The sequence below is a fragment of the Staurois parvus genome, unplaced genomic scaffold, assembly GCF_062004578.1.
Source record: "Staurois parvus isolate SC_StPar_1 unplaced genomic scaffold, SC_StPar_1.0 ptg002113l, whole genome shotgun sequence".
Lineage (NCBI taxonomy): Eukaryota > Metazoa > Chordata > Amphibia > Anura > Ranidae > Staurois > Staurois parvus.
This window is the reverse complement of record NW_028319909.1, coordinates 1,808,657-1,836,368: the sequence shown is the minus strand read 5'-3', so window position 1 is coordinate 1,836,368 and position 27,712 is coordinate 1,808,657. Positions and strand designations below refer to the sequence as shown.

Below are 27,712 nucleotides of genomic sequence, written 5' to 3'. Positions count from 1 at the left end.
AAAGAAAAGAAAGAAAGAAGAAAAGGAAAGAAGAGAAGAAGGAAAGAAGGGAAGAAGGGAAGAAAGAAAGAAGGGAAGAAGGGGAGAAAGAAAGAAAGAAAGAAAGAAAGAAAGAAAGAAAAGGAAAGAAAGAAGAAAGGAAAAGAAAAGAAAGAAAGAAAGAAAGAAAGAAAAGGAAAGAAGGGAAGAAAGAAAGAAGGGGAGAAAGAAAGAAGGGAAGAAGGGGAGAAAAAAAGAAAGAAAGAAAGAAAGAAAGAAGAGAAGAAAGAAAGAAAGAAAAAGAAAGAAAGAAAGAAAGAAAGAAAAGAAAGAAAGAGAAAGAAAGAAAGAAAGAAAGAAAGAAAGAAAGAAAGAAAGAAAGAAAGAAAGAAAGAAAAAGAAAGAAAGAAAGAAAGAAAGAAAGAAAGAAAGAAAGAAAGAAAGAAAGAAAAGACTAGAAAGAAGAGTCAACCGGGGACTCTCTAAGGAATAGACAAATATTGAGTCCACAGTTCCCGCGTTTTATCAAATTTCTTAGTATAATTTTGGAGGATGCAGGTAAGTTTGTTGTTACTTTTAACATAGCGGCACTACTGACAGCTTCCAATATTTTGCTATAGTAATTCTCGCTGCCAAACACATATACATACCAAACTATCTACATCTTAGGTAGGCTCTTGCATTAAATGAGACTGCAATGTGTATGGCCATTTTATATCAGGAAAGCTGGTGATTTGCTGGTCTGTACTGCATGTCAAGGATACATTTTTAAGTCAATATGACATCACATCACAAGATAACATACCCTGAAAGAGGCTTTGTGCACTGGGAATTGTAACTGCAAGAAAAAATAAATATTTCAGCAACTCTATCTCAAATCATTTATACACTTTGAGTGTTTAGCAATAGCTTTCACCTTTGCTAAATGATCAGTCCATTCAAAATATATGTTATAGTTGCAGTTATATTGAATTACATGCTGGATTCATATACCCTTTGTGGTCTTCAGCAATGAGATACAATACTTCCTCCATTATAGTCTACAGGAGGGGTCTCCAAACTGTGGCCCAGGAAACGGATGCAGCCCTTTGCTTGCATTTATCCACGATTTCACCCACTGATACCAGCAATGGGGTATAATTCTCCCCACTGACACAAATGAAGGGGTAAATTACTCCCAATGACCCAATTATGAGGCAAATTTCCTCACAATGACACCAGCAATGGGGCCCTATGACACCAATGATGGGGCCCAATTCCTTTCAATGAAATCAACAATGGGGCCCAATGACTCCAATAATAGGGCACAATTCCTCTCAATGACACCAACAATGGGGCCCAATGACACCTATGATGGGGTACAATTTCTCCCAATGACACCAATGATGGGGCACAATTCCTCCCACTGACACCAACAATGGGGCACTATTCCTCTCACTAAGACCAAAGATGGGGCATTGTCTATACCTACTGATGTCTGGACCTTTGCTACTCCCAATGGCTAAAGTCTGGAGGACAGTAAACTGGCCCTTTGTTTAGAGATTTTGGAGACCTCAGCATTCAACACTTGTTAGATATCCATGCCCACACCACTTTGGTCCCTTCCTTGGACCTCTGCATCATTGCTGAGTCCTGTAGTGATATAGGATGAAAACACAGTGCATGGCAGAGGACACATGAATCTGACATTGCTGGAAGGCTGCATCTCTGGAACGTAGGGGAGGTAAGAGACATGAGACATCAAAAGGGTGAGTATTCTACTACTATTGAGAGAAACTGGAGGTTTCATTGTGCTAGAGACATGACAAGTTCTCTTTAAGAATCTCTAAATACTTTAGAGCCCATTTAAATTTGTGTGCTGCATTAATGCATGTGCGCTAACACGCTTTATGTCATGTGTTGACATGCATTGTATTAAGGCAGCCTATTGAAATCAATGACCTCCTGATGCACCAAAACGTAGGGCCAAGACAAGGGGTGGGCAGGAGGGTCAGCTGCCCTGGGTGTAATGGTTTATTGTAGGAATGGGGCACCTTCCTTACAAGGCTGACAGGAGTAATGACAAAGGCAATGATTTTGACAAGTGAGTGACTGCTGGACGTAGGACCACGAATGGGGGAGGGGGTTCAGTTTCGCACCTTTGCCCTGGGCACTGGATGACCTTGTCCTGGCACTTCCAAAAAGTTTTAAAAAATGAGCAGATCATACATGTTTTGCCACAACACACTATGGTACATTGAAACGCACATGGGTTGCCTTTTGCGTGCATTGAGGTGCTATTCAAAATGAGAGTGACATGTGTTGCCTTACAGTAAGGTGTGAATTAGCTGACATGCTCCCACAATGCATAGATGTAAATTGGCCTTCAGTACTCAAATTTTGGGTGCACTTTAAATTGGCTGTAAACCTCAGACATGAAAGATGAACAAAGCATATCCCTCTATAGTGTGTACTTCCACCCAGAGCAATAGGTGTCATTGCTGTCTGCTGCCTCATTCCTCTGCTATCTACATGAGTCACTTCTGCCAAGTTTTCCTGACACCAAGAGAAAAATGGTGACAGGGGAGGGAGCTCCAGCAGATTGACAGCCTCAGCTGTGTTCCTGTTTGCTGAGTGAAGGGAGGGGTCCCTTCCCTGCAATCTTCTCTCAGAGCTCTCCTCACTGTTGTAAGTTAAGCTCTCCACCCCCTGCTTTTCAGAGCTGAGAGATGCTGTGTAAATTCTGCACTTTGAAAGGATGTAGGGGACAGACCGCAGTAGATAAACAGGTACAACTTTTATAGGAGGATTTGTTTCATCCTAGTGTATCACTCGAGACCAGTCACTTCACTGGGTATTTGTAAGGGTTTACATCCACTTTAAGGATGAGTTCTAGTATTATGAATATACACTCACCGGTCACTTTATTAGGTCCACCTGTTCAATTACTTGGTAACACAAATTGCTAATCAGCCAATCACATGGCAGCAACTCAATGCATTTAGGCATCTAGACGTGGTGAAAACGACTGGCTGAAGTTCAAACCGAGTATCAGAATGGGGAAGAAAGGGGACTTAAGTGACTTGATTGTTGGTTGATTGTTGGTGCCAGACGGGCTGGTCTGAGTATTTCAAAAACTGCTGATTTACTGGGATTTTCACATACAACCATCTCTAGGGTTTACAGAGAATGGTCTGAAAAAGAGAAAATATCCAGTGAGCGGCAGTTGTGTGGAGGAAAATGCCTTGTTGAGGTCAGAGGTCAGAGGAGAATGGGCAGACTGGTTCCAGATGATAGAAAGGCAACAGTAACTCATGTCAATATGGACAAAAATCTCTGAGGAATGTTTCCAACACCTTGTGGAATCTATGCCACGAAGAATGAAGTCAGTTCTTAAGGCAAAAGGGGGTCCAACCCAATACTAGCAAGGTGTACCCAGGGGCGGACTGACCATTTGGAAACTCGGGCACTGCTCGAGGGCCCGGGGTCAGTAGGGGGCCCCATGAGATGCCCCTGGTGCCTTTTTCATAGGCTTTTTTGAGTTTGGGCAAGGACACAGGGGCCCCATGATCCCCTATTGCCCGGGGGCCCCATGAGTTGTCAGTCCGCCCATGAAATGGCTGATGAGTGGAGTAAAGTTTGTTAATTTTTCAAATTAGTTTTCCTTGAGTGTAGTTTAAAGGGCCTCTATCACTTTATCTATTTACTAGCCCACCTCTAAGCCCACCCATACTTCCCTGTACTTCACAGGGCATCAAACCCTATGTAAGCTCTGTGTTGGATGATGTTGAAGTTTACATGCAATTGATGACAAGGTCCTCCTCGTCAGGTGACAATGTTCAGACCTTGTGATTGACCACTCAGGCCCGACCACTGCATCCTCTAATCCTCTACATAGAAGGGGCAGTGGCAAATATAAAAACTAAAAGGCAAAGTGACAGGTTCTCTTTGAGTCTATATCTAAATTGACATCTACGAGATATAGGGGGAGCAGGGGCGGACTGACCATTTGGAAACTTGGGCACTGCCCGAGGGCCCGGGGTCAGTAGGGGCCCCATGAGATGCCCCTGGTATCTTTTTGATAGGCTTTTTTGAGTTTGGGCAAGGTCACAGGGGTCCCATGATCCCCTATTGCCCGGGGGCTCCATGAGTTGTCAGTCCGCCCCTGAGGGGGAGATTTACTAAAGTTGGAGAACTCAGTATTTGGTGCAGCTGTGCATGGTAGCCAATCAGCTTCTAACTTCAGCTTGTTCAATGGAGCTTTGGCAATAAAACCTGGAAGCTGATTGGTTTTTATGCAAAACTGCACCAGATTTTGCACTCTTCAGTTTTAGTAAATCAACCCTCAACTGATCTCTATCTGCAGTGTGAGGACCACAGCGAAACTTCCCCTACACAAAAACCCATTGTCTTGTTCATTAAACCCTATAGGAAGGGCCATCCTAATAGTATCATGGGCCCCTGGGCAAAGTAATGCACCGGGGCCCCTACCAGCCGGCCCCAATTTACGTGCCTACTCTCAAGAATTAAAGTATAAATAGTTGATAGAATTAAACATATACATACTAGTACTTTTAATAAAATCAATTTTAAACAATAAGAAAACATACCATGAATCAAAGACTAATCAACACAAAAGGCACAGTACGGGAGGGGGAGGAGGAAGAAGGGTACAGTACGGGGGGGGGGGGAGGAGGAAGAAGGGTACAGTACGGGGGGAGATCAGAAGGGCACAATACTGGGATCAGAAGGGCACAGTACAGATTCCGAGACATGGCCATCCCAGGACAGCTTAGTTAAAAGCATGGCTGTCCCAGCAAATCCGGGACAGTGGGCAAGTTTGATATAATGCAAAATTGTCATGGGGCCCCCAATGCATCTGGGACCCCTGCACAGTGTCCACGGGTGCCCATTCATTAAGACAGCTCTGCCTATAGGCTTTGGCCCTTCGGAATGCTTTTTGTATGTGATTTGCTATTTTATAAATATTTTGTAGACAATACACCTACCCTGCCAGAAAACCACATGTTGCAGATCCATTCCCAGCTCATTCCATGCCGAACAAGTATAGATGGTACGACTTGTTATATTGATGCGCAGAGCAGCTGATGATTTATTCCTGTTGACAAAATGATTTTCTGCGTACCAAGTGACCATGGCTTCTGGGTTACTGTCTGCTCTACAAATCAGAGTTACAGGCTGCTGTCCACTTACATTTTCATACCTAGGAATAGTTTTATTTTCTGCAAGTCAAAATAAACAACAAAATATTGACAAAAAAAACACAATGGACTCTAAATTCTAAATGATAGAAAAAGAACAGACTACTATAATTGCCATTAAGAAACTATAATTAGTTTTTTTTGTTTTGTTTTTTTTCTTTTTTAAGTTTTATATGTCTTTTACATTTTATTTATGCTATACTGTCATGTGCCAGAATGCAGCATAGGATTATAGACATCTTTTAATTAACATTCAGTGCAAGCATGACCAGTGGTAATATGTACACTTTATTTTTTTTTCTACACTTTTAATATACTGCTGTTTAAATGCAACAGTTTTTATCCACCTCTGCTCCAGCCAGGGGCTGACTGACAACTCATGGGGCCCCCGGGCAATAGGGGATCATGGGGCTCCTGTGTCCTTGCCCAAACTCAAAAAAGCCTATGAAAAAGGTACCAGGGGCATCTCATGGGGCCCCCTACTGACCCCAGGTCCTCGGGCAGTGCCCGAGTTTCCAAATGGTAAGTCCGCCCCTGGCTGCAGCGACATACTCATATGTCCGTGGCCTTTCAGTAGTTATACCTGAATGATCATCCCGGTATCATTTTTAAAGCCGTTGGTTGCTTTCTTGTGAAAGCAATCCGAGCGGCTTAATTAGCCACTGGATCGCTTTTACAAGCAGAAGCCCTCCCACCATCTTCAGCATCTTTCGCTGGTTCTCCCTTTCCACCAGGAGACCAGAGTGACCACATGGCGCATCCACCAGCTGATCATAGAGGCAATCAGAGCCTGGAAGGACTCTGATCACCTCTATGATATAGAAAACAGGAAGTGATGAGCACGTCACTTACGGTTTCCCCGTATGTAAACAGCTCCATTTTTAAAAAGGAAAAGCATCTGATCACATCTTGGTGTGATAAAATGCTTTTAAGGGCAGAAGATACCTAATTAAAGGTCTATCTGTCTACAAATATAATGTATATTACATTAGGTTACATTCACAAGCATTTTCAGCTGGTTTTTCAAGCTTTTTTAAGGTGTTTTTGAGTAGTTTTTTGAGCAGATTTGCAAATATTATAATCATTTTGTCAGGCGCAGAGGCGGACTGACCATTTGGAAACTCGGGCACTGCCCGAGGGCCCGGGGTCAGTAGGGGGCCCCATGAAATGCCCCTGGTACCTTTTTATAGGCTTTTTTGAGTTTGGGCAAGGACACAGGGGCCCCATGATCCCCTATTGCCTGGGGGCCCCATGAGTTGTCAGTCCGCCCCTGGTCAGGCGTTTTTCATTTAGGAGTTTTTGTTGTGGCCAATAGAAACCTGTATATGTGTAAAACACTACTATTCCCAACTATTTAATAAGCACACTTCACCTCTACCCTTAGAGGTGTACAATTATAAATACAAATATGCTCGGTGATCACTAATAAATACTTTTCCCTATATAATCTCACATCTATAAATAAAGTCCAATTTTAAATTAAAGTCCAATAAAGCAAATACGTGTAGTCCGAAAAAATAGTTTCCAATATAAACCAACGAAAACTCTTCACTGCTTGTAAACCTTGATTACCTCAAAAAAACAAAAAGATTCACATAGTGCATTATCCTTTATAAAAATCTCATTACCCTATAAGGTTAATACAATCTTATTCACCCAAGTGAGAAAACACGTGTATATATCCAAAACGCATACACATGTGATATATTGTGCAAAACCATGCAAGTGAGACACTCTACCGTGCTACAGACTCCTAGCACAGTGCACACTTCTATTGGGGTAAGGAATATATACCCTTACCAATATTTAAGATAATATATGCTTTATTATCTTAATCCTCAGAAAATTTCTCTGGTGGTGTAGATCTTTGTATGGATATCCTCCGGATTAGCTTTATAAGGATCCTTCCACCCTAGCAGCCTGGAAATGCTTTCACCAAACACATCAGCCCGATTTCCTGACGTCACCTCGCATACGAAAATTCCGGAAGTAGAGTGGCGGCCATCTTGGAGAGGGCAAAATCTCGGCTGTGAGTTGCGATTGGGACTCTCCTGGATTCCGGATGGCAGACAGGTTTTTTATTATGTGCGGTTAAAGATGATTTTAAATGTAAGCAAGATAATTAAAAGTTTTTGATCAAAGTATGTGGCAGTATTATGCTATGATCTGTTCCTTATATATGGAAATCGGGCTGATGTGTTTGGTGAAAGCATTTCCAGGCTGCTAGGGTGGAAGGATCCTTATAAAGCTAATCCGGAGGATATCCATACAAAGATCTACACCACCAGAGAAATTTTCTGAGGATTAAGATAATAAAGCATATATTATCTTAAATATTGGTAAGGGTATATATTCCTTACCCCAATAGAAGTGTGCACTGTGCTAGGAGTCTGTAGCACGGTAGAGTGTCTCACTTGCATGGTTTTGCACAATATATCACATGTGTATGCGTTTTGGATATATACACGTGTTTTCTCACTTGGGTGAATAAGATTGTATTAACCTTATAGGGTAATGAGATTTTTATAAAGGATAATGCACTATGTGAATCTTTTTGTTTTTTTGAGGTAATCAAGGTTTACAAGCATTTGAAAGAGTTTTCGTTGGTTTATATTGGAAACTATTTTTTCGGACTACACGTATTTGCTTTATTGGACTTTAATTTAAAATTGGACTTTATTTATAGATGTGAGATTATATAGGGAAAAGTATTTATTAGTGATCACCGAGCATATTTGTATTTTCAATAGAAACCTGTGTAGATGTGTCCTAGGCACATACAACAGGAAAACCAGAATCAAGCACATGACTGCTGTACCTTTCTGCATGATCTGGGGAGCAGTGAAGCTGTTCCACCAGGTCAGCAAATTTCGTCCCACTTCCTCCCAGGATCTGCAGGTTCTTGCCCAGCTCTTATAAGGGGGGTCTCTGAGATCATAGATGCAGGGGTGGCCACGAATTAGACCAATGAATGTCATAGTCAACAGAAGCTCTTTCCATTTTGACTCTTTTCCATTTTGATCACAAGACGTGTGTTTATAAGGTGTGGAGTGACGCTAGAAAAGGGGAGGGGAGCTGATGTTTGAGCTGAAAATGCCTGAAAAACTTTCAAAAATGCTAATTTCTTGCTGTTCGGCCATTTTCCATTTAAGTCTATGGGGACAAAAATCTGCCTGAAAAGTAGCACATGTACTTTTTAAGTGACAAGCATTTTGCAACAGGCGAGAAGACACTCAAATGTGCACAGGGACTATTGCAAAGACAAGCCCGAAGAAAAAAAAAAAAATAGGAGAAGGACTACATGACAGGGGGGACAGGGGATTCAAGGCAGGACAGGGTTAAAAGATTACTGGATTGGGTTTTGTAGAGGGTAGGTGAAGCTGGGGGGGGGGGGTGTGTTTTAAGAGGAGGAGACCAAAGGTGGCAAATCCTTGGGAGAAGCGGATGAGTAGGAATCTTCCCGCCCTGCCACCCTGTTGTTGTTGCCGATTGTTTCGGACCCTGGGTTTTTTGGCGGTTGGGGTCTTTGGAGGCATTAACATTTCGGAGCAGTTCATAACAGTGACCCATCTAAGGTATGGCGACCTCTGTTGGATCCCAGGGGCATTATCTGGGAAGTGGTAACAAGTTGGTATCTGCAGAAACGTGGGTTTGACCCCAAGCTGGTGTTTTGCGCCTGGGGATCGTGAAGTAGTAACACAGATACACAACCTGATGTTGGTTCTCAAGTGCCTCCCAAGACCGGCAACCTGTATGTTATGGCAATTGGTTCATATATATGTTTTCCTGTTTTAACGAATGTTATTTTGGTTTCATGTGTTAATAAACAGCCAAGTTGGCCAATTTTCTCCAAATCGGGTCTTTGGTCATTTTTACTTAGTATAAGTTGGGGGGTAGTTATGGTGAGATGTGGAAGGACTTGGAGACATATGGGTTACCCTAGTCATGAATGGGATGTTCCTTGTTGAGCATTTCTGAGCATCAAGTTTTGAGCTGAAAAACGATCAAGTGTGAACGGGGCCTTAGGATAGACTACAAAACGAAAACCTAAAAGATATAATTGTGCGGAAGAAGTAAAAAACAAAAACAAAACACTCTGTGACTCTGTGAAGGATTTAGGAGAAAATTGTTGAAAGTGAAATTTGTTGGGTGGCACAGTGGCTTAGTGGTTAGCATGTCTGCCTTGCAGTAAATGGATGATGGGATCATTTCCCAACCATGGTGCCTTCTGCATGGAGTTTGCATGTTCTCCCTGTGCTTGCGTGGGTTTCCTCCAGGTGCTTTGGTTTCCTCCCACACTCCAAAAACATGCTGGTAGGTTAATTGGATCCTGTCTAAATTGGCCCTAATGTTTGTATGTGAGTTAGGGACCTTAGATTGTACACCCCTTGAGGGTTAGGGACTGATGTGAATGTACAATATATATGTAAAGCGCTGTGTAAATTGATGGTGCTATATAAGTACCTGAAATAAATAAGTATAGTAGAATTTACCATGGAGCTTACAATCTACCAAAAAAATTATAAATGACCTTTACAAACACGAGTGAAATTTGAGATTCAATATAGATTCATAGCTGACAGCAGGGGATATTTTGAAGTCCAGTGCTAATCCACGACTATTTCATTTGACAGTTTTCTTTTTTTTTCAAGACAAAAACAATACACCCCCCATGATCCCTTCCAGTAGAGACAATGGGATGCAACCTTTTGTTCTTACCTGCAGTTGTGACAGTAACTGAGGGAGGATCTGTAACATAAAATAGAATCCATGACAAAGATTTGTATCATTCTTTCATAAATTGTTCATGATAGAAAGGCAATAAAAAATACACTTCAATCTTTGACCCCTTGGCGCCGGCGCCTCCCATCCCTTTAGGGGTTGTGACGCTGGGAGGTGGGATGGGGTTTAGGGTCATATGACCAATATGATTGGCTGTCACAGTGATCGCATGATCGTAAAGGTCTCAATCGCAAGTAGAGATCGGGACCTTTCCAAGAGGTGCCGGTAAATGTGCTAGGAGCGCACAAGGCATGTGATATCGACACCTGTGGGTTTTTTTTGGGTACGCAAATATGAGGCCTCCCGGTGTCAAAGCCCAGCCATCAAGAGACTCTATATTTGCGTACGGTCGCACCAACATATTAAGGTTTATGGCTAAAAATATGTATCCTGTCCATGCCCAACCCTCATCAAAACACTCAATAACAACCTAAGAACAGCATATTGTAGATTAGCTGCCTCCCTGTTTTCTTAAATTTACCCTGTCAAAATCCTTAGCCCCGGTTCATGCCAATGCGACTTGTCATGCGATTTGACAGTTCCAAATCGCATGACAAATCAAACTCTGTTGTCAGCAATGGAACTGTTCAAATCGGTAGTTTGAAAGTAGTTTCTGCATTAGTTTCAGCAATTTTAGATGCAAATTGCATTGACATCTATGCATGAAGTTAGACATTTGTCAGGCAAGCCACATATGAAACGGCACCAGGTCCGTGGCTTTGAAACCACACTACTTCAAGTGACGTAGCACGGTTTCAATGTTGCATTTGGTGTGAACAGGGACTTTGGTCTCTTTAATAGAGGAAGTGTTATACGCACCTTTCCAGGGACCCAGGCTTCCCCCTGTCCCACCATTGCATCCTCCATGAGACTTCATGGCATTTGATACTTCTGGGGGTGCCCCCCTCACTGCACGCTGTGGTTCTATCCCCTGGAAGGAAAGAACTAGTTCACATGGTAATGGATGCAGGCGTCTGACTTTTCTAGAAGCGTCAAATGACAAAAAGTCTAATGCAAGGTACACACTATATGTTTTTTTTTAGTTCAGCCCAGTGGGCTGAATGATAAAAAAAAGGGCAAATCGCAGTACTAACACAAGAGATGTTAGCACAGCGATCTTTTCCTTGATAGCTGCTGAGCTATTGTGTTCTGACAAGGGGACCCCCCCAAAGACACTGACCAGCACTGGCACCCATTGGCAGTGAGTGCTGATTGGATGCCAGTCGGATGATGGTTTTCCAGCATGCCCATTTGATAGAAGTTGGAGGGGAGGGGAAGGGGAGGGAAGAGAAGGGATGGGAAGGGAAGGGAAGGATAGGGAAGAGAAGAGAAGAGAAGGGAAGGGAAGGGAAGAGAAGAGAAGAGAAGAGAAGAGAAGAGAAGAGAAGAGAAGAGAAGAGAAGAGAAGGGAAGGGAAGGGAAGAGAAGAGAGAAAAAAAGAGAAGAGAGGAGAGAGGAGAGAAGAGAGAAGAGAGGAGAGAGGAGAGGAAAGAGGAGAGAGGAGAGAAGAGAGAAGAGAGAAGGGAAGGGAAGAGAGAAGAGAGAAGGGAAGGGAAGGGAAGAGAAGAGAAGAGAAGAGAGGAGAGAAGAGAGAAGGGAAGAGAAGAGAGAAGAAAAGAAAAGAGAAGAGAAGAGAGAAGAGAGAAGAGAGAGAAGAGAATAGAAGAGAAGAGAGGAGAGGAGAGAGGAGAGAGAAGAGAGAAGGGAAGGGAAGAGAGAAGAGAGAAGGGAAGGGAAGAGAATAGAGAAGAGAAGAGAAGAGGAGAGAGGAGGAGAGAGGAGAGAAGAGAGAAAGGAAGGGAAGAGAAGAGAGAAGAAAAGAGAAGAGAAGGGAAGGGAAGAGAAGAGAGAAGAAAAGAGAAGAGAAGAGAGAAGAGAGAAGAGAAGAGAAGAGAGGTGAGATGAGAGAGGAGAGAAGAGAGAAGAGAGAAAAGGGAAGGGAAGAGAGAAGAGAGAAGAGAGTAGAGAGAAGAGAGAAGAGAAGGGAAGGGAAGGGAAGGGAAGGGAAGGGAAGAGAGAAGAGAGTAGAGAGAAGAGAGAAGGAAAGGGAAGAGAAGAGAAGAGAGAAGAAAAGAAAAGAGAAGAGAGAAGAGAAGAGAGAAGAGAAGAGAGAAAAAAAGAAAGAAAGAAGAGAAGAAAGAAAGAAGAGAAGAGAAGAAAGAAAGAAGAGAAGAGAAGAGAAGAGAAGAGAAGAGAGAACAGAAGAAAGAAAGAAGAGAAGAGAAGAGAAGAAAGAAGAGAAGAAAGAAAGAAGAGAAGAAAGAAGAGAAGAGAAGAAAGAAGAGAATAGAAGAAAGAAGAGAAGAGGAGAAAGAAAGAAGAGAAGAAAAGAAAGAAAGAGGAGCGGAAAGAAGAGAAGAAAGAAGAAAAGAGATGAGAAGAGATAAACAGGTGCAACGTATGTAGGAGGATTTGTTTAATCTCTGTGTATCACCTGAGGCCAGTTACTTCACTGGGTATATGGAAGGGTCTCCAACCACTTTAATAATGACATGGTCATCCAAACCTCTAGCATGCTAATGCGAGTTTGAAAATTTGTATTCATCCATTTGGTGTATCCCAAAACTATGATAATTTCTTTTCTTCCATCATAGCAATCTAGCCATGTCCAGTGTTCCAGGAATAAGGACCAATTAGGTGGGCATAAGGAGGACTGTAGACTTACAAAGAACGTTGAGTTTCTTGTTTTTAGAGCTGACATTCTTCCCATTCTGGAAGGCCACCCTGCAGGTCACATTTGTCTGGTGGTCGCTCTTTGAAGGGATAAATGTTACAAATGATGACGTTTTCCAGGTTCCGTTATGATTACTCTTCATCCATTGAACAATTCCGGTACACTTTGCAGAAAGGTTACAAGTCAGATTTGCCTCTTTACCTGCAATCAGTTTTCCATTCACTGTGATTTGAAGATTGTCTTTGAAATCTGTGTAATGTAAGGGAAAAGATGAATTGTAAAACAGTACGCTATTTACATCGTAATCCCAATGAATGTACCTGCAGCACAGCAGAGAGATAGAAAGCAGCAGGTCTGCTTAGTAAACCAGCAAGGTACACAATAAAAACACTCCCTAACACACAATCAACCCTTTGAGCGCCCCTCATGTTAACCCCTTCCTGCCCAGTGCCATTAGTACAGTGTCAGTGCTTTTTATTAGCACTGATCACTGTATTGGTGTCACTAGAGTTGTCAGTGGCAGTTAGTCAGCCCCCCCCCCCCCCCCCAGTGTCAGAATACCCGCCGCAGTCCTGCTATAAGTTTGCTGATCGCCGCCATTACTAGTATGAAAAAATAAAAATCCCAGCATATATACCACCATTTGTAGATGCTATAACTTTCTTGTAAACCAATTAATTTACAAGTATTGGGATTTTTTTTTTTAGCAAAGACGTGGAGCAGAATACATTTTCGCCTAAATTTATGACGAACTTTGATTTTTAAAATTTTTTTACTGGACGTGTTTAATAGCAAAAAGTCAAAATTATTGTTTTTTTCTCAAAATTGTTCATCTTGTTTTTGTTTATAGTGCAAAAAAAGCAACATTTTTATTTTTATTTTTATATTGGATATGTTTTATAGCAACAAGTCACAAATACTGGGTTTTTTTTGCTCAAAATTGTAAGGTATTTTTTGTTTATAGCGCAAAAAATAAAAAACGCAAAGGTGATTAAATACCACCAAAAGAAAGATCTATTTGAGGGGAAACAATTACCTCCTTTCTGTTGGGTGTCCCCACAGCAAGCAGCTTGCTATGGGGGCACCTGTACAGGCATGTTTCCAAGCAGCTGCTTTGTGTGTCCATTCACACATGGTCAGTGTTGGCTGGCTGTGAATAGCACCCACAAGCTGTCTCAGCCAATGGCTCCTGCCTGCTGTCTCAGCCAATCGCTCCCACTGGCCATCTCAGTCAATGGCTCCCACTGGCTGTCTCAGTCAATGGCTCCCACTGGCTGTCTCAGCCAATGGCTCCCACTTGCTGTCTCAACCAATGACTCCCACTTGCTGTCTCAACCAATGACTCCCACTTGCTGTCTCAGCCAATGGCTCCCACTTGCTGTCTCAACCAATGACTCCCACTTGCAGTCTCAACCAATGACTCCCACTGGCTGTCTCAGCCAATGGCTCCCACTTGCTGTCTCAGCCAATGGCTTCCACTGGCTGTCTCAGCCAATGGCTCCCACTTGCTGTGTCAACCAATGACTCCCACTTGCTGTCTCAACCAATAACTCCCACTTGCTGTCTCAGCCAATGGCTCCCATTTGCTGTCTCAGCCAATGGCTCCCACTTGCTGTCTCAGCCAATAACTCCCATTTGCTGTCTCAGCCAATGGCTCCCGCTTGCTGTCTCAGCCTATGAGGAGGCAGGGACCCGGGACAGCCAAGACTGTTGTGCACATCAATGGAGCTGGGGGCACTGCTGCACACAAAAGGTTTACCTTCATGCATGGAATGCATGAAGGTAAAAAACCTTGAGCCTTTGCAACCACTTTCATTATAGAGAATAATATCTTTTGACATATCTTCTTTATAGTCAAGAGTTATGCATACCATAGACGATGCAATTTTCTTTCATGCAAGCATGGGTTTCAGGAAAGAAAATCGCTTGATTCCCCCATCAGCAGTGTTGATGGGGGAATCCCTCCCGCCAAGCTATTGTGTTCTCCTTCCAGGGGCAGAGGGAGCAGTCCCTGCCAGGAGAACACAGTGATTATTGCTAGTGCCTATATCCACTGCCAACAATCGCATGAAAAATCTGACTTGCTGGTTGTACTCAAGACATACAACAATCTAATTAGGTACAATCAGCCTCCCCATAGATGGTTCGAATCTTGCCTGGTCCCTCGTGAACCCACTGAAAATCGATCCATCTATGGCTGGCTTTATGCATATAGATCTCTAGATCTCCTACCACATCTGATCCTATGCAGCAGACTATGTATAACAACTTTAGAATCACTGTACGTTGTCTACATATCTAGTTTGTACCGGTCTTTTTGATCTTAATTCTGCTAGTGTATGGCCAACTCTACTATCTACTCTACAATGCAGTTTCATTCATTCGAACATACCAGTAACATTCACAGTTACAGTCGATGGATAGGTATATTTATTCCAGCTTGTCTCACTTTCCTCAAACCGAAAATGATATAACCCAGCATCTTCTTTCTTGACATCTGTTATGGTCAGGGTGCAATTTCCATTGTCTGGATTTCCCACTACATGGAAGTTTGGTTTTGTCCCGTGTCTTGATTCATCACTAAATGCAAGATGGGCTTTAACAGAATTCTTCCATATGCCAGTAGAGCCTGTAAATGTTGTCTTGTTATCAGCAGTAAAGGTACACGGAATGGTGACACAGTGCCCCTCCGGCACAGTGACATTGTTGGGCATTTGGATAGAATATCCAGGTAAGTCACCACAAATGACACCTGTGGAAAAAAGAAAGTTTTCTGAATACAGAATACAAGTAGTCTTGTTTTGGAAGCATATTTATTTATTAACTAAAAATGTCATCTAAATTATAAATGTTTTCACTTATCCTGTCCTATAGTAGACTCCCTTTTTGTCTCCCTTCATTTTTTTTTATAGCATTATATCTCCTTTTGCTATTGCACTGACACATGGATGACCCTAAGTCCTGAGAATGGTGACTTATCCATGCAGTTTTTCTCTGGCAAGTACTATCCCACATAGAGGCTCTCTATCTTGTGTGATAGGTCAGCTTTAGACAGATCCAATGGATCTGCTTCTACGAGGGAATTCATGCTGTGTTTCTATTCTTAGTAATATCGCAACAACAAGAGCCAAGGAGGCCACGGTACGGAGAAGTTATAACTCAATCAAGGATACATTAAAGTTACACTATAATCTCATTTAGGAAAAAATTCTATACAAGTATCTATTCTTATCCCAAAAAAGTCTCTTTTATTGCTTTCAGCCTCCTACAAATCTCCAATTTTTTTTTCTTTTGCTAGTGTGATCTGACTTCTTGTTTGAGGGTGTCTATGGCCATTTTCCATGGTCCCACCATATGTAGGAATATAGCCATCTTCATTCCCGAGATGGACTATGAACTATGGGAATTGTAATGTGACTAAAGCAGTGCATGTGACCACAAGAAGTGTCTAATGCTTGTTCCAAACAAGCGGAATTGAGAGGTTTGAAAGTTCAGGGCGGAGTGAGGAAAACACAGTGTCAGGGTCCTGTCCACGGCAGACGTTCTGGAAGATCTGGAATTTCTAAAGATCCATTATCTCCTGCGCTCAAAGACTCAGATCAAAAGGCGTTAGTGACAAGCAGCGTGTTGTGTGTTCATCCACTGGTGATCAGAGGTTGTGCAGCTCTATCATGAAGCTGGGGAAGCTTAATAAAACTGTAGAGGAAGATGAAAGAAAGAGCGCACAAACCTTGCGCATTACCTCAATAAATAGTGACTGATTCTATTAATAAGGAAATATACGCACAAAATGATGGTATAACAGGCATAAGTAACCATAATCCAAACAGGGTTACAGGTAAATCGAAAAGGGCTGAAAAGAGCTGATAAAAAAACAAATGCATATACAAATACAAATTTCCCTCAAACTAATTACATGAATCATGAAAATGAAAATACTCATGGTAATACGTATAGTAATAATAATAATAATGTAAAAAATCACATACAGAAAAGGTGTATATATAGAAAACGTGCAAAAAAAAAAAACAATTATAATAAATAAATACATAAAATTAAAAACAAAAAAAAACAAAGCAAAAAACATTTTTTTATATATAGAGAGAATCCATAGAATAAACATGCATACATATATATGTAAATGCAAAAGCACAATTGCTATTTAAAATTTAAATTTTTTTTTTTTTTAATTTTATGTATTTATTTATTATAATTTTTTTTTATTTTTTTTTGTACAATTTCTATATATACACCTTTTCTGTATGTGATTTTTTACATTATTATTATTATTACTATACGTATTACCATGAGTTTTTTCATGTGTATTGCTACGCTCATCTAACAGTATCACCACCTGTTATACCATCAAGATTCATGAAATTAGTTTGAGGGGAATTTGTATTTGTATATGCATTTGTTTTTTTATCAGCTCTGATGAAGAAGGGAGCACCCTTCGAAACGCGTTAGCTTTCAGTCCCCCCCCCTTTTCGATTTACCTGTAACCCTGTTTGGATTATGGTTATTTATGCCTGTTATACCATCATTTTGTGAGTATATTTCCTTATTAATAAAATTAGTCACTATTTATTGAGGTAATGCGCGAGGTTTGTGCGCTCTTTCTTTCATCTTCCTCTACAGATCTGGCATTTCTGCCAGTACCCTGAATGGCTGCAGAAGCACGCATCAGCCTCAGTTTGGTGCCAGACTTTATAAAGAGGCTCATCACTTCCTCAAGTTGCTGGATGATCTCTTGCTCCCCGTGCCCTGTTCCTGTTTCCTGTGATTGTGACCTGTGATTTCTTGATATCGACTTGGCTTGCTCCTGGACCTGTCTACTCTGATTTACCCCTGATCTGACCTTACGGATTACTCTCTCGCTCCTCTGTGTATGACCTCGGCTATCCCATCTGACTACATCTGCTCTGATTCCCAACTGGTACCTCACCTTGGCTTTAACCAACTACCCATAAACATCTAAATCCTGGAAGGACTTGCATACCATGCACAGGCGCCTCCCATCTGCAGACCTTTCTCCGTACACCAGCTGTGCTTCTGAGTGGACCACCAACCAGCACTCCTACAGACGACCTGTGCAACTTTGGGCCTGACTCCTGTTGTCCCACTCTCAGGGGAGTCCGGAACTTAGCCGCAAGGGAAGCCCTCTCTCCATTGGCCTCCATTACCAGGTACGTGAAACACCGTAATAAATGATTTAATGAAACATAGATTATAGGGACATTAAGTGGTGGATGAATATGGACTATTTTTGGGGAATAAGGATATCGTGTTTAGTGTAATTTTAATGACAAGAAAATCAGAAAAATAAAACAAAAAAAAATGCACAGCTAAGAATAATAAAAGAATGCTTAGGCCAAACCTAGACTATTGGCATTAATGGATTTAATGTGTCAGCACAGGTAGGTGGTAGGGAAGGGGGGGGTTCTCTAAATGCTTTGGGACTGTGTGTAAGATCATACATTGGGCACTTATTCCTCAGCTGTAGATAAGGATGAGTGTAGTATAGTTTGGATAACAGGAAACACAGAGCCGTGGCTTACATAGGACGTTCAAGGGAGGAGCAATAATTTAGCAGGGAACTTGGCATCAAAAAAGATTTAGTCCAAATTTAATGGTGCCCTTCCAAATCTTGGATATGCTGTATAATACTGAATACACAGTACACTAACACACATAGTGTGCTAACATACAAAAGTGTTCAATTATATTAATGTCCCAATAGTGCTGGTGCTAAATAAATCCTGTGCAATCTTCTATACACTTGTGTCGGTGGAACACTCCATATGCATGAATTCCAGTGCCATGCCCCCCTCTGATGTTCACACACTCATCGGGATCTGTGGAGTCTGTACTCAAGAGTCAAAAGCACCGGTACTGTCATTTCCACTGGCACAGCTGGACTCCCTGGTAGTACTCTTTGCTGTTACTCTCCACCTCTCATCCACCATATGGACTTGGGTCTATGAAGATGTCTTTCTCATCATGCAAGAGGACAGAACAAGGGGGCACTCATAGTGTAATTATACTTTATTAAAACACACATACACTACATTCCCAAAAGTATTGGAAAACCCCTCCAAATCATTGGATTCAGGTGTTCCAATCACATCGATGGACACAGGTATAAAAATCAAGCACCTAGCCATGCAGACTGCTTCTACAAACATTTGTGAAAGAATGGGTCGCTCTCCTAATTCAAGTGTGGTACCGTGATAGGTTGTCACCTGTGCAATAAGTCCATCCGTGACATTTCCCGGCTACTAAATATTCCACGCTCAACTGTTAGTGGGATTATAACAAAGTGGAAGCAACTGGGAACAACAGAAACTCAGCCACCAAGTGGTAGGCCATGTAAACTAACAGAGCGGGGTCAGCGCATGCTGATGTCGCTAACTGTCTGCAGAGTCAATAGCTAAAGACCTCCAAACTTCATCTGGCCTTCATATTAGCACAAAAACAGTGCGTAGAGATCTTCATGGAATGGGTTTCCGTGGCCGAGCAGCTGCATCCAAGCCTTACATCACCAAGTGCAATGCAAAGCGTCGGATGCGTCAGTGTAAAACACGCCGCCATTGGACTCTAGAGCAGTGGAGACGTGTTCTCTGGAATGACCAATCACACTTCTCTGTCTGGCAATCTGATGGACGTGTCTGGGTTTGATGGTTTCCAGGAGAACGGTACTTGCCTGACTGAATTGTGCCAAGTGTAATGTTTGGTGGAGGGGGGATTATGGTGTGGGGTGTGAGGAGAGAGTTTGGGGTGGTGGAACTTGACTGGCCTACACACTTGAGTCCTGACCTCAACCCAATAGAATACCTTTGGGATGAATTAGAGAGGAGACTGCGAGCCAGGCCTCCTCCCCCGACATCAGTGCCTGACCTCACAAATGAGCTTCTGGAAGAATGGTTAAAGATTCCCATAGACACCCTCCTAAACCTTGTGGACGGCCTTCCCAGATGGGTTGAAGCTGTTATAGCTGCAAAGCATGGGCCAACTCAATATTGAATCCTACTGACTAAGATTGGGATGCCATTAAAGTTCATGTGCGTGTAAAGGCAGGCGGCCCAATACTTTTGGTAATATAGTGTATATTGGTTTACACTCACTCTAAGAAATGCAATAAAAAGACCTGAGATCGTGGAAACCAGAGGTTGCTGTGTATGCGTCTGCTCCACTGACCGGACTTGATGTCACCAGTTGACTCCAACTAACACATTTCGCCCCTCTCACAGAGAATCTTCAGAGGCTGCCTAAGGGCATTAATATAATTGGACACGTATGTATCTGAGCACATTATTTGTATTATGTTTAATATTTTATATCCATGTTTAATATTTTATATCCAAGATTTGGGAGGGCAGAGCCTTATATTTGGACTACATCACTGGAGATTATAAAACCTGCATGACAAACGGCAGCCATTTGGTATCTTGAGTTATAATTTGTATCTTGACTTAAATTTTGTTTTTTTTATCATTTACTTACACACATTTAGGATCTTAGCTTAAGTACAGGGTCACAGATGAAGGGTTGGATACCATAATGTAGGTTGCCTAGTTATCAATTTGGCTAGTAATCAATAAAGATTGACAAAGTGATCAGGCAAGGAGATATTCCGAGCTTTGGGTGGATCAACAGAAAGAGCCAATGCCAGACACAGCAGGGGCCCTGGATTCATATCCTGACGCATAGAGCGAGACTGAAGGCAACTGACTTCTGCTTTGTTGTGTCGCAGAAAACCAAAGTGTTTTGTATTCCTATGTGACACAAGAAGTACTAAAGTGAGACAAAGAAAAACCGCAAACATTTTTAGAAAGGATGCCGGTATTAGGCTTCTCTTAGCACAGGCTTCCTTTAAAATGTTCAGTATACTCAGTATACAATACATTCCCAGCGTTTCACTAATCTCATCTAAACGCTTTCACATTTCTACATCACACGTACCTTTCCAGAGCAGAAACCAATGCATTGCCACCAACTGCACCCAGATCACACCTCTCTGATGCCGCATCCTGTAAACCCACAAATCAGATTAAAAGATGAGAAAACAAGGAAAATATCTTTTCTCAGCTCTACACTTCTTATTCAGCAGTTCCTGAATTCTGTAGTGATGTAATATTTGAAGGGAGGAAGCAGAGTGCACAGTGGAGGACTCCGGCATCCAACACCCCTGAAATGCTGAATGCCAAAGAGTCTTTAGCAGGCTGTAGCACTGGAATGGAGGAAAGGTGGAAGACACGGCTGCTGGAGTAGTGAATATAATATTTTTTTCTTGCAGGGACCTCAATATAGCTTTATTTTGAGACTTTAAAGGCATTTACACTTTTAAATGCATTGTACACTTTGAAATGTTTTGTTGTTTTAACCTGGTATTAGTGTAGCTAGATAATTATCTGTGTTGTTTCTTTGCTTTTTCTTGTAATGATGGCCTCATTTGTTGTGGCTGCAGTTGTAGTGTCATGGCTGATCGGCTCCCATCTGTCCATGTATTCATTCCCTTTGCTTGTCCTTAGGGATAAACAACTGCTTGTTTCAGGCCATTTCCTTTGTGTTTTATTCATTCCCCTAGCTTGTCCTTAAGGATAAACAACTGCGTGTTTCAGGCCATTTCCTTTGTGTTTTATTCATTCCCCTAGCTTTTCCTTAGGGATAAACAACTGCTTGTGTCAGGTCACTTCTTTTGTATTTGAGTGCAAATGTGATGAAAACACATTTCTCCCCCATGTGTGAGCCAGTCTATTAACCTCCCTAGCGGTATGATTATTTCAGATTTTTGGTGCTGAAAGCGGTACCATTATTTTGCATGGAAATATGTAGTTTTTTTATTGTAGGCTGTAATTTTTAGGAATAACTCACTGAAGTCTGTACGAACAAGAGTCTAGTAAACATCCCGGGTGTGATAAAATTTGAAACACGAAATCATAAATTATAATTTAATAAATAATCATAAAAAATAATAATATAATAATAATAAATTTAATTCAATAATATAATCAAACCGAAAACACTGAAATGTGAAATAGAGCGCCAAGTTCTCACATCGCTGAGCAAAGTCGCAAAATCGTTTTCAGTGTCTGATGATGAATTTCCCCCACGAATCATTATCACTCAATTCTGCAAGTGGTTCTGATTTACTATCGCTGTTCTCTAGCCGGTCTAAAACCGCTTTTGACCTAAAGGGACACTTTTTGGACGCCATGGATGTTTCTCAGTTTCCAGGCAAAAAAAACAGACAAAATGCAGGCAGGGCGCCGGACAAAGCACTCGGGACAAAATGTATGTGAAATGGGTTGAAACAGCAATGTTTTACTATGAAAAATTTGTTTTGAAAAAAATGACATTTTTTTAAATTTTCAAATTTCCCGCCGGCGGTGCCCATACGTCCGGACGTCACAGGGACCGGAAAACGGAAGCCGGATGCCGGCATCGGCCGGAGGAGATGGCCAGGGACGCTGCAGGGGACACATTGCGGGAGCGAAGGACAAGGTAAGCTCTGCAGGGACTCCCTATGCAGCGCCGCATGGTAAGCCCGAGTGTAGTTTGGGGTTACCGCTTTTGCACCGACATTTTACCCCGAGCTACACTCGGGAATACCGCCAGGGAAGTTAATTGCTGTGCCTATTTGTGTCTGTTTCAGATCTTATTACTATTAACTCTCACCTGCAGAGTACGAGACTGAAAGACCCAAGGATTGTGGGATATGTAGTTTCTTCACTGGAAATGTCAGTTCTCATACTACAGACAGAGGTCATGCATGAACCTTTTTTGCAGTGGCATACTGCATGCCACATGTGTGAACACAACCAGAAATTGCTGACAACAGAATGTGAAGATTTATGTAGGTGAAAAACACAAGGTGTAAGTAGGAAGATTTATAATACCTTTTGATCCTATTTATAGTAACTGCGCTCCTTTGACAATTATTGGTTTCTAACTAATTAATTAACACCAAAATAATGCAATACTTGGAAGCCATTAATAACGAAATTGGTGAACACAAACTGACTTCTAATGAGGACTACACACTGTGATAGATGCACAAGGGCATTCAATTCAAATTTCTTTGGTTGATTTTTTTTCTTTTTGGTATACACATGAAGGTGGTCTATATATATATATATATATATATATATATATATATATATATGACACAGCAGTAATTATACACATTACTAGGTACACCTTGTTAGTGCCAAGAAAATCTCCCCAACATCATGACACCACCAGCCTGAACCATTGATACAAGGCAGGATGGATCCACCACACCATGACACCACCACCACCGGCTTGAACCATTGATACAAGGCAGGATGGATCCACCACACCATGACACCACCACCACCAGCCTGAACCATTGATACAAGGCAGGATGGATCCACCACACCATGACACCACCACCACCAGCCTGAACCGTTGATACAAGGCAGGGTGGATCCACCACACCATGACACCACCACTACCAGCCTGAACCATTGATACAAGGCAGAATGGATCTCCCACACCATGACACCACCACCAGCCTGAACCATTGATACAAGGCAGGATGGATCCACCACACCATGACACCACCATTACCAGCCTGTACCGTTAATACAAGGCAGGATGGATCCATGCTTTCATGTTTTTTACACCAAATTCTGAACCTTCCATCTGAATGTCACAGCAATCAGTCTGCCCATTCTCCTCTGATCCTGGATATTCGACCCATCACCTGTTGTGAAATTGCCCAAGAGATGGATCTTTCTGCGGGAACGGGGAACACAATGATGAGAAAGTGAAGCCGGCTGACAAATCTTTCCAGGCGTTAAGTTAAATGCTGGGATAAGTGTATAAATGTAGCAGGGGAGTATGTAAAAAAATAAATGCAGTTTCCACTCCTTGAAATTTGTTCTTTTATTATATAAACTAAAAAGTCCTGGTTTGCCTTGCCCCCCCCCCCATATATGCATGTGTTAATAGTCAAATTAATTTTAGCTTCCAAATAAATCATACTTCACCCAGCATAGGTCATATATTCACATACTGAGAGCATAGCAAAGGAGAAGCAACGTATTGTGAAATGTGTAGAGGCCGGTGTAATCTCCCTTCTCATTTCCTGCAGATACAGAACTGTATTTTGTCTTTTTTATGTATATGAATACAACGCGTTTTGTTAAGGGTCTGGTCTGTTAGGATTTTAGCACGGGACGTATTTGAGATTTATTATAGGGGAACAGTAAATATATATCTTACTATATGCTTTTATTTTATTTTGATGTTATGTTTTCTAATAGCGGTGGTTATAACTTCATTCTGCAAAGTCTGGCCAATGTAAAAATCCTATCCTTTTTCCTTTTTTTTCTTTTGTGAGGCTGTTTATATTTGGGGAGTGGTCAGTGGTGTATTTAGGTTTTATGTTGCCCTAGGCAACACAAAAATCGGCCGCCTTCCATAGCCCCCCCACCCCCCACCAAGAGAGCCTGACACCAATCAAATAGCCCCCTCGCCCCCCGGCCAAGAGAGCCTACCACTAACACCAGCCAAAAGTCGCCCCTTCCCCGCAAACCGAGAAAGCCTTCCACTAACACCCGCCTGCTGAGAGAGCCTTCCAATACCACCGCCCCCCATACACCAGCCACCACCCCAGGGCAAGAGAGAGAAAGACACTCACCTTTACAGCTCTGGACATCCCTGGGAACAAGAGTTGGTCTCTGCTACACCATCAAGCAGCCCGCTGCCTCACTCGATTCCACCTGGTCCCCATACTGCGAGCGTCCCTTCTTCCAGGGGGCAGCGCAGCCCCCTAAAAAATGTCACCCTAGGCAAACAATGTGTGATGCGGGGAACCAGGGGCGGACTGACCATTCGAACACTCGGGCACTGCCCGAGAGCCCGGGGTCAGTAGGGGGCCCCATGAGATGCCCCTAGTACCTTTTTCATAGGCTTTTTTTGAGTTTGGGCAAGGACACAGGGGCCCCATGAACCCCTATTGCCCGGGGGCCCCATGAGTTGTCAGTCCGCCCCTGGTTTATAATGCCTTTAAGTCCAATACATACTAATGAGCTCCCCTGCCAGTAGTTGGTTAGCAAACAATTAATACACCAAAACTAATGCAATACCTGGCAGCCATTGATAAAGAAATTGGTGAACACAAACCGACGTATAACAAGGACCACACAATGGGGTTGAATTACTAAAACCAGAGAGTGCAAAATCTGGTGCTGTTGCGCATGGTAGCCAATCAGCTTCTAATTTCAGCTTGTTCAATTAAGCTTTGACCACAAAACCAGGAAGCCGATTGGTTTCTATTCAGGGCTACACCAAATTTTGCACCCTCCAGTTTTAGTAAATTAACCCCAATGTGATATATGCACAGAAGAATTACATTGGGAACGTTTTATTGATAAAGTGATGATTCAACATGAAACACCCAGATGGAAGAATAATATATTTTAAATATATTATTCCCAAATATATTGACATATATTTGAAATACTACACTTTTGGCCGTATTCAATATATTTAAAAAAAAAAAATATATATATATATATATATATATATATATATATATATACACTGTATGTTGAAATGTGTTTTCTTTATATATTACAAAATATATTATTATTATATTATTATACAGGATTTATATAGCGCCAATAGTTTATAATACATTATAATGGGAGACAGTACACAAGACAGTACAGTAACAATACGATTCAATACACGAGGGGTTCGAGGGCCCTGCTCCTTAGAGCTTACAATCTAGGAGGGAGGGGATAGTGGTACAGGAGGAATATATGAGAATATATGAAAAGTATTTTTAAAAATACATTTTCAAATATACTGTATGTCTTTAAAAATACATTATATAATAAATTTATATTTTATTATTTATTATTTTATTATTATTATTATTATTATTATTTTATTATTTATTATTATATTATTTATTAATTTATTATTTTAATAAAGAATATTAAAATGACTTTTTTATATGTTAAAAAAATCTGAAGAATATATTTAAAAAAATATATATATTTTTTTTTATATTTTTCTTATATTTTGTAATATCTAAAAAAAGAAAAAATGCTGTCAACATACAGTATATATATATATATATATATATATATATATATATATATATATATATATATTGAATACGGCCAAAATTGTAGTATTTCAAATATACGTTAATATATTTGGGTAGAATATTTTTAAAATATACTTAAAATATATTTTTCTTCCATGTGGGTACAATCATACATAATAATAATAATAATAATAATAATGCAACAAAAGTCTATACACTTGCCTGGTTTAGCTATGTCTTCTATTGTTGAGCTCAATGCCCTCCACTCTCATACACTGAAAGTATTTCCTACACTTCATTGGAACTTCTTGTTTAACTCAGATAAACCACAGAGGAAGAACTTACATTACACACAGCACTGGTCGTCTTTATGCATTAGACCATTTACTTGCAGAATTAAACTCGCTTCCCTTTTATTTGCTGCAATCTTTTCTAATCTGTAATGTCATTCTTGCTCTCTGCCTCTTATACATTTCTGTCTCTGTATTTAAAATGAGTCTAAAGGCTTATATTTTTTAAGAAAAAAAAAAAAACACAAACATGTCTATAGTTAGCTGCTGCGTGCAGTGGTTTTGTACAGAGCAGCTCGGATCCTCCTCTTCTCGGGTCCCCCGTCGACACTCCTGGCCCCTCCCTCCTGTCGAGTGCCCCCACAGCAAGCAACTTGCTATGGGGGCACCTGCTGCTCTGTGTGTCCATTCACACACAGAGCCTCGGCACGGCTCGGCCCTGCCCCCTCTCTTCACTCATTGGCTCACTGGCTATGATTGATGGCAATGGGAGCGAATGGCTCCCACTTCTATATATATGTTAAAAAATATGTTAAAAAAAATCTGAAAAATTTATTTTAAAAATATATATATTTTACAAATATTTTTCATATATTTTGTAATATATAAAAAACACATTTTAACATGCAGTATATAAATATATATGTATTGAAATATATTTTGAAATATATTAAATATGACCAAATTTGTAGCATTTCAAATATATGTCAATATATTTGGGAAGAATATTTTTAAAATATATTTCAAATATATTTTTCTTCCATGTGGGAAGGCTTAAGGCTTTTTTTACCTTCATGCATTCTATGCATGAAGGTAAAAAATCTTATTTGTGTAGCAGCCCCCCCCAGTCCCCCTATATATATACATACATATATACATACTTATATATGTATATATGTGCATATACATATATTGACCTAATTCACTATTTGTTCTTATTACCCACATGAAAGAATTCAATATATTTCAAAATATATTTTAAAAAATATATTTTTTTTAAAAATACCTTTCAAATATACTGTATATCTTTAAAAATACAAATCTACATCTTTGGAATGCATTTGCAAAATATTTTTAAAACTATATATTTTTTAAAAATATCCTTTTTTTAAAAGATATTTATATACAGTATATTTGAAATGTATTTTTAACAAATATTTTCAGATATTTTGTAATAAATACGCATTTCAACATGCAGTGTATATATATGTATATATATACACACATATATATATATATATATATATATATATATAAAACCATATATTTTTTAAATATATTCTTTTTTTCAAAGATATTTATATACAGTATATTTGAAATGTATTTTTAAAAATATTTTTCATATATTTTGTAATAAATACGCATTTCAACATGCAGTATATGTATATATATATATATATATATATATATATATTTATTGAATTTTTTTAAATATATTCTTTTTTTCAAAGATATTTATATACAGTATATTTGAAATGTATTTTTAAAAATATTTTTCATATATTTTGTAATAAATACGCATTTCAACATGCAGTATATGTATATATATATATATATATATACATATATATATATTTATTTTATTTTTTTAAATATATTATTTTTTTCAAAGATATTTATATACAGTATATTTGAAATGTATTTTTAAAAATATTTTTCATATATTTTGTAATAAATAGGCATTTCAACATGCAGTATA

The 27,712-nt window shown here is 40.4% G+C and overlaps 1 protein-coding gene across 1 annotated transcript in view; it reads right to left on the bottom strand.

Moving 5' to 3' along the window:
• Nucleotides 1-27,712, bottom strand: part of LOC149432711 (uncharacterized) — a 110,251-nt gene that overhangs the window by 7,477 nt on the left and 75,062 nt on the right. The window contains exons 10-14 of the mRNA XM_089665024.1: nucleotides 15,029-15,388; nucleotides 12,628-12,885; nucleotides 9,900-9,929; nucleotides 4,968-5,201; nucleotides 785-817 (exon numbers count right to left, since the gene is read on the bottom strand). Of these exons, the coding sequence (XP_089521150.1) occupies nucleotides 785-817; nucleotides 4,968-5,201; nucleotides 9,900-9,929; nucleotides 12,628-12,885; nucleotides 15,029-15,388 (915 nt within the window). The remainder of the gene's footprint in view (nucleotides 1-784; nucleotides 818-4,967; nucleotides 5,202-9,899; nucleotides 9,930-12,627; nucleotides 12,886-15,028; nucleotides 15,389-27,712) is intronic.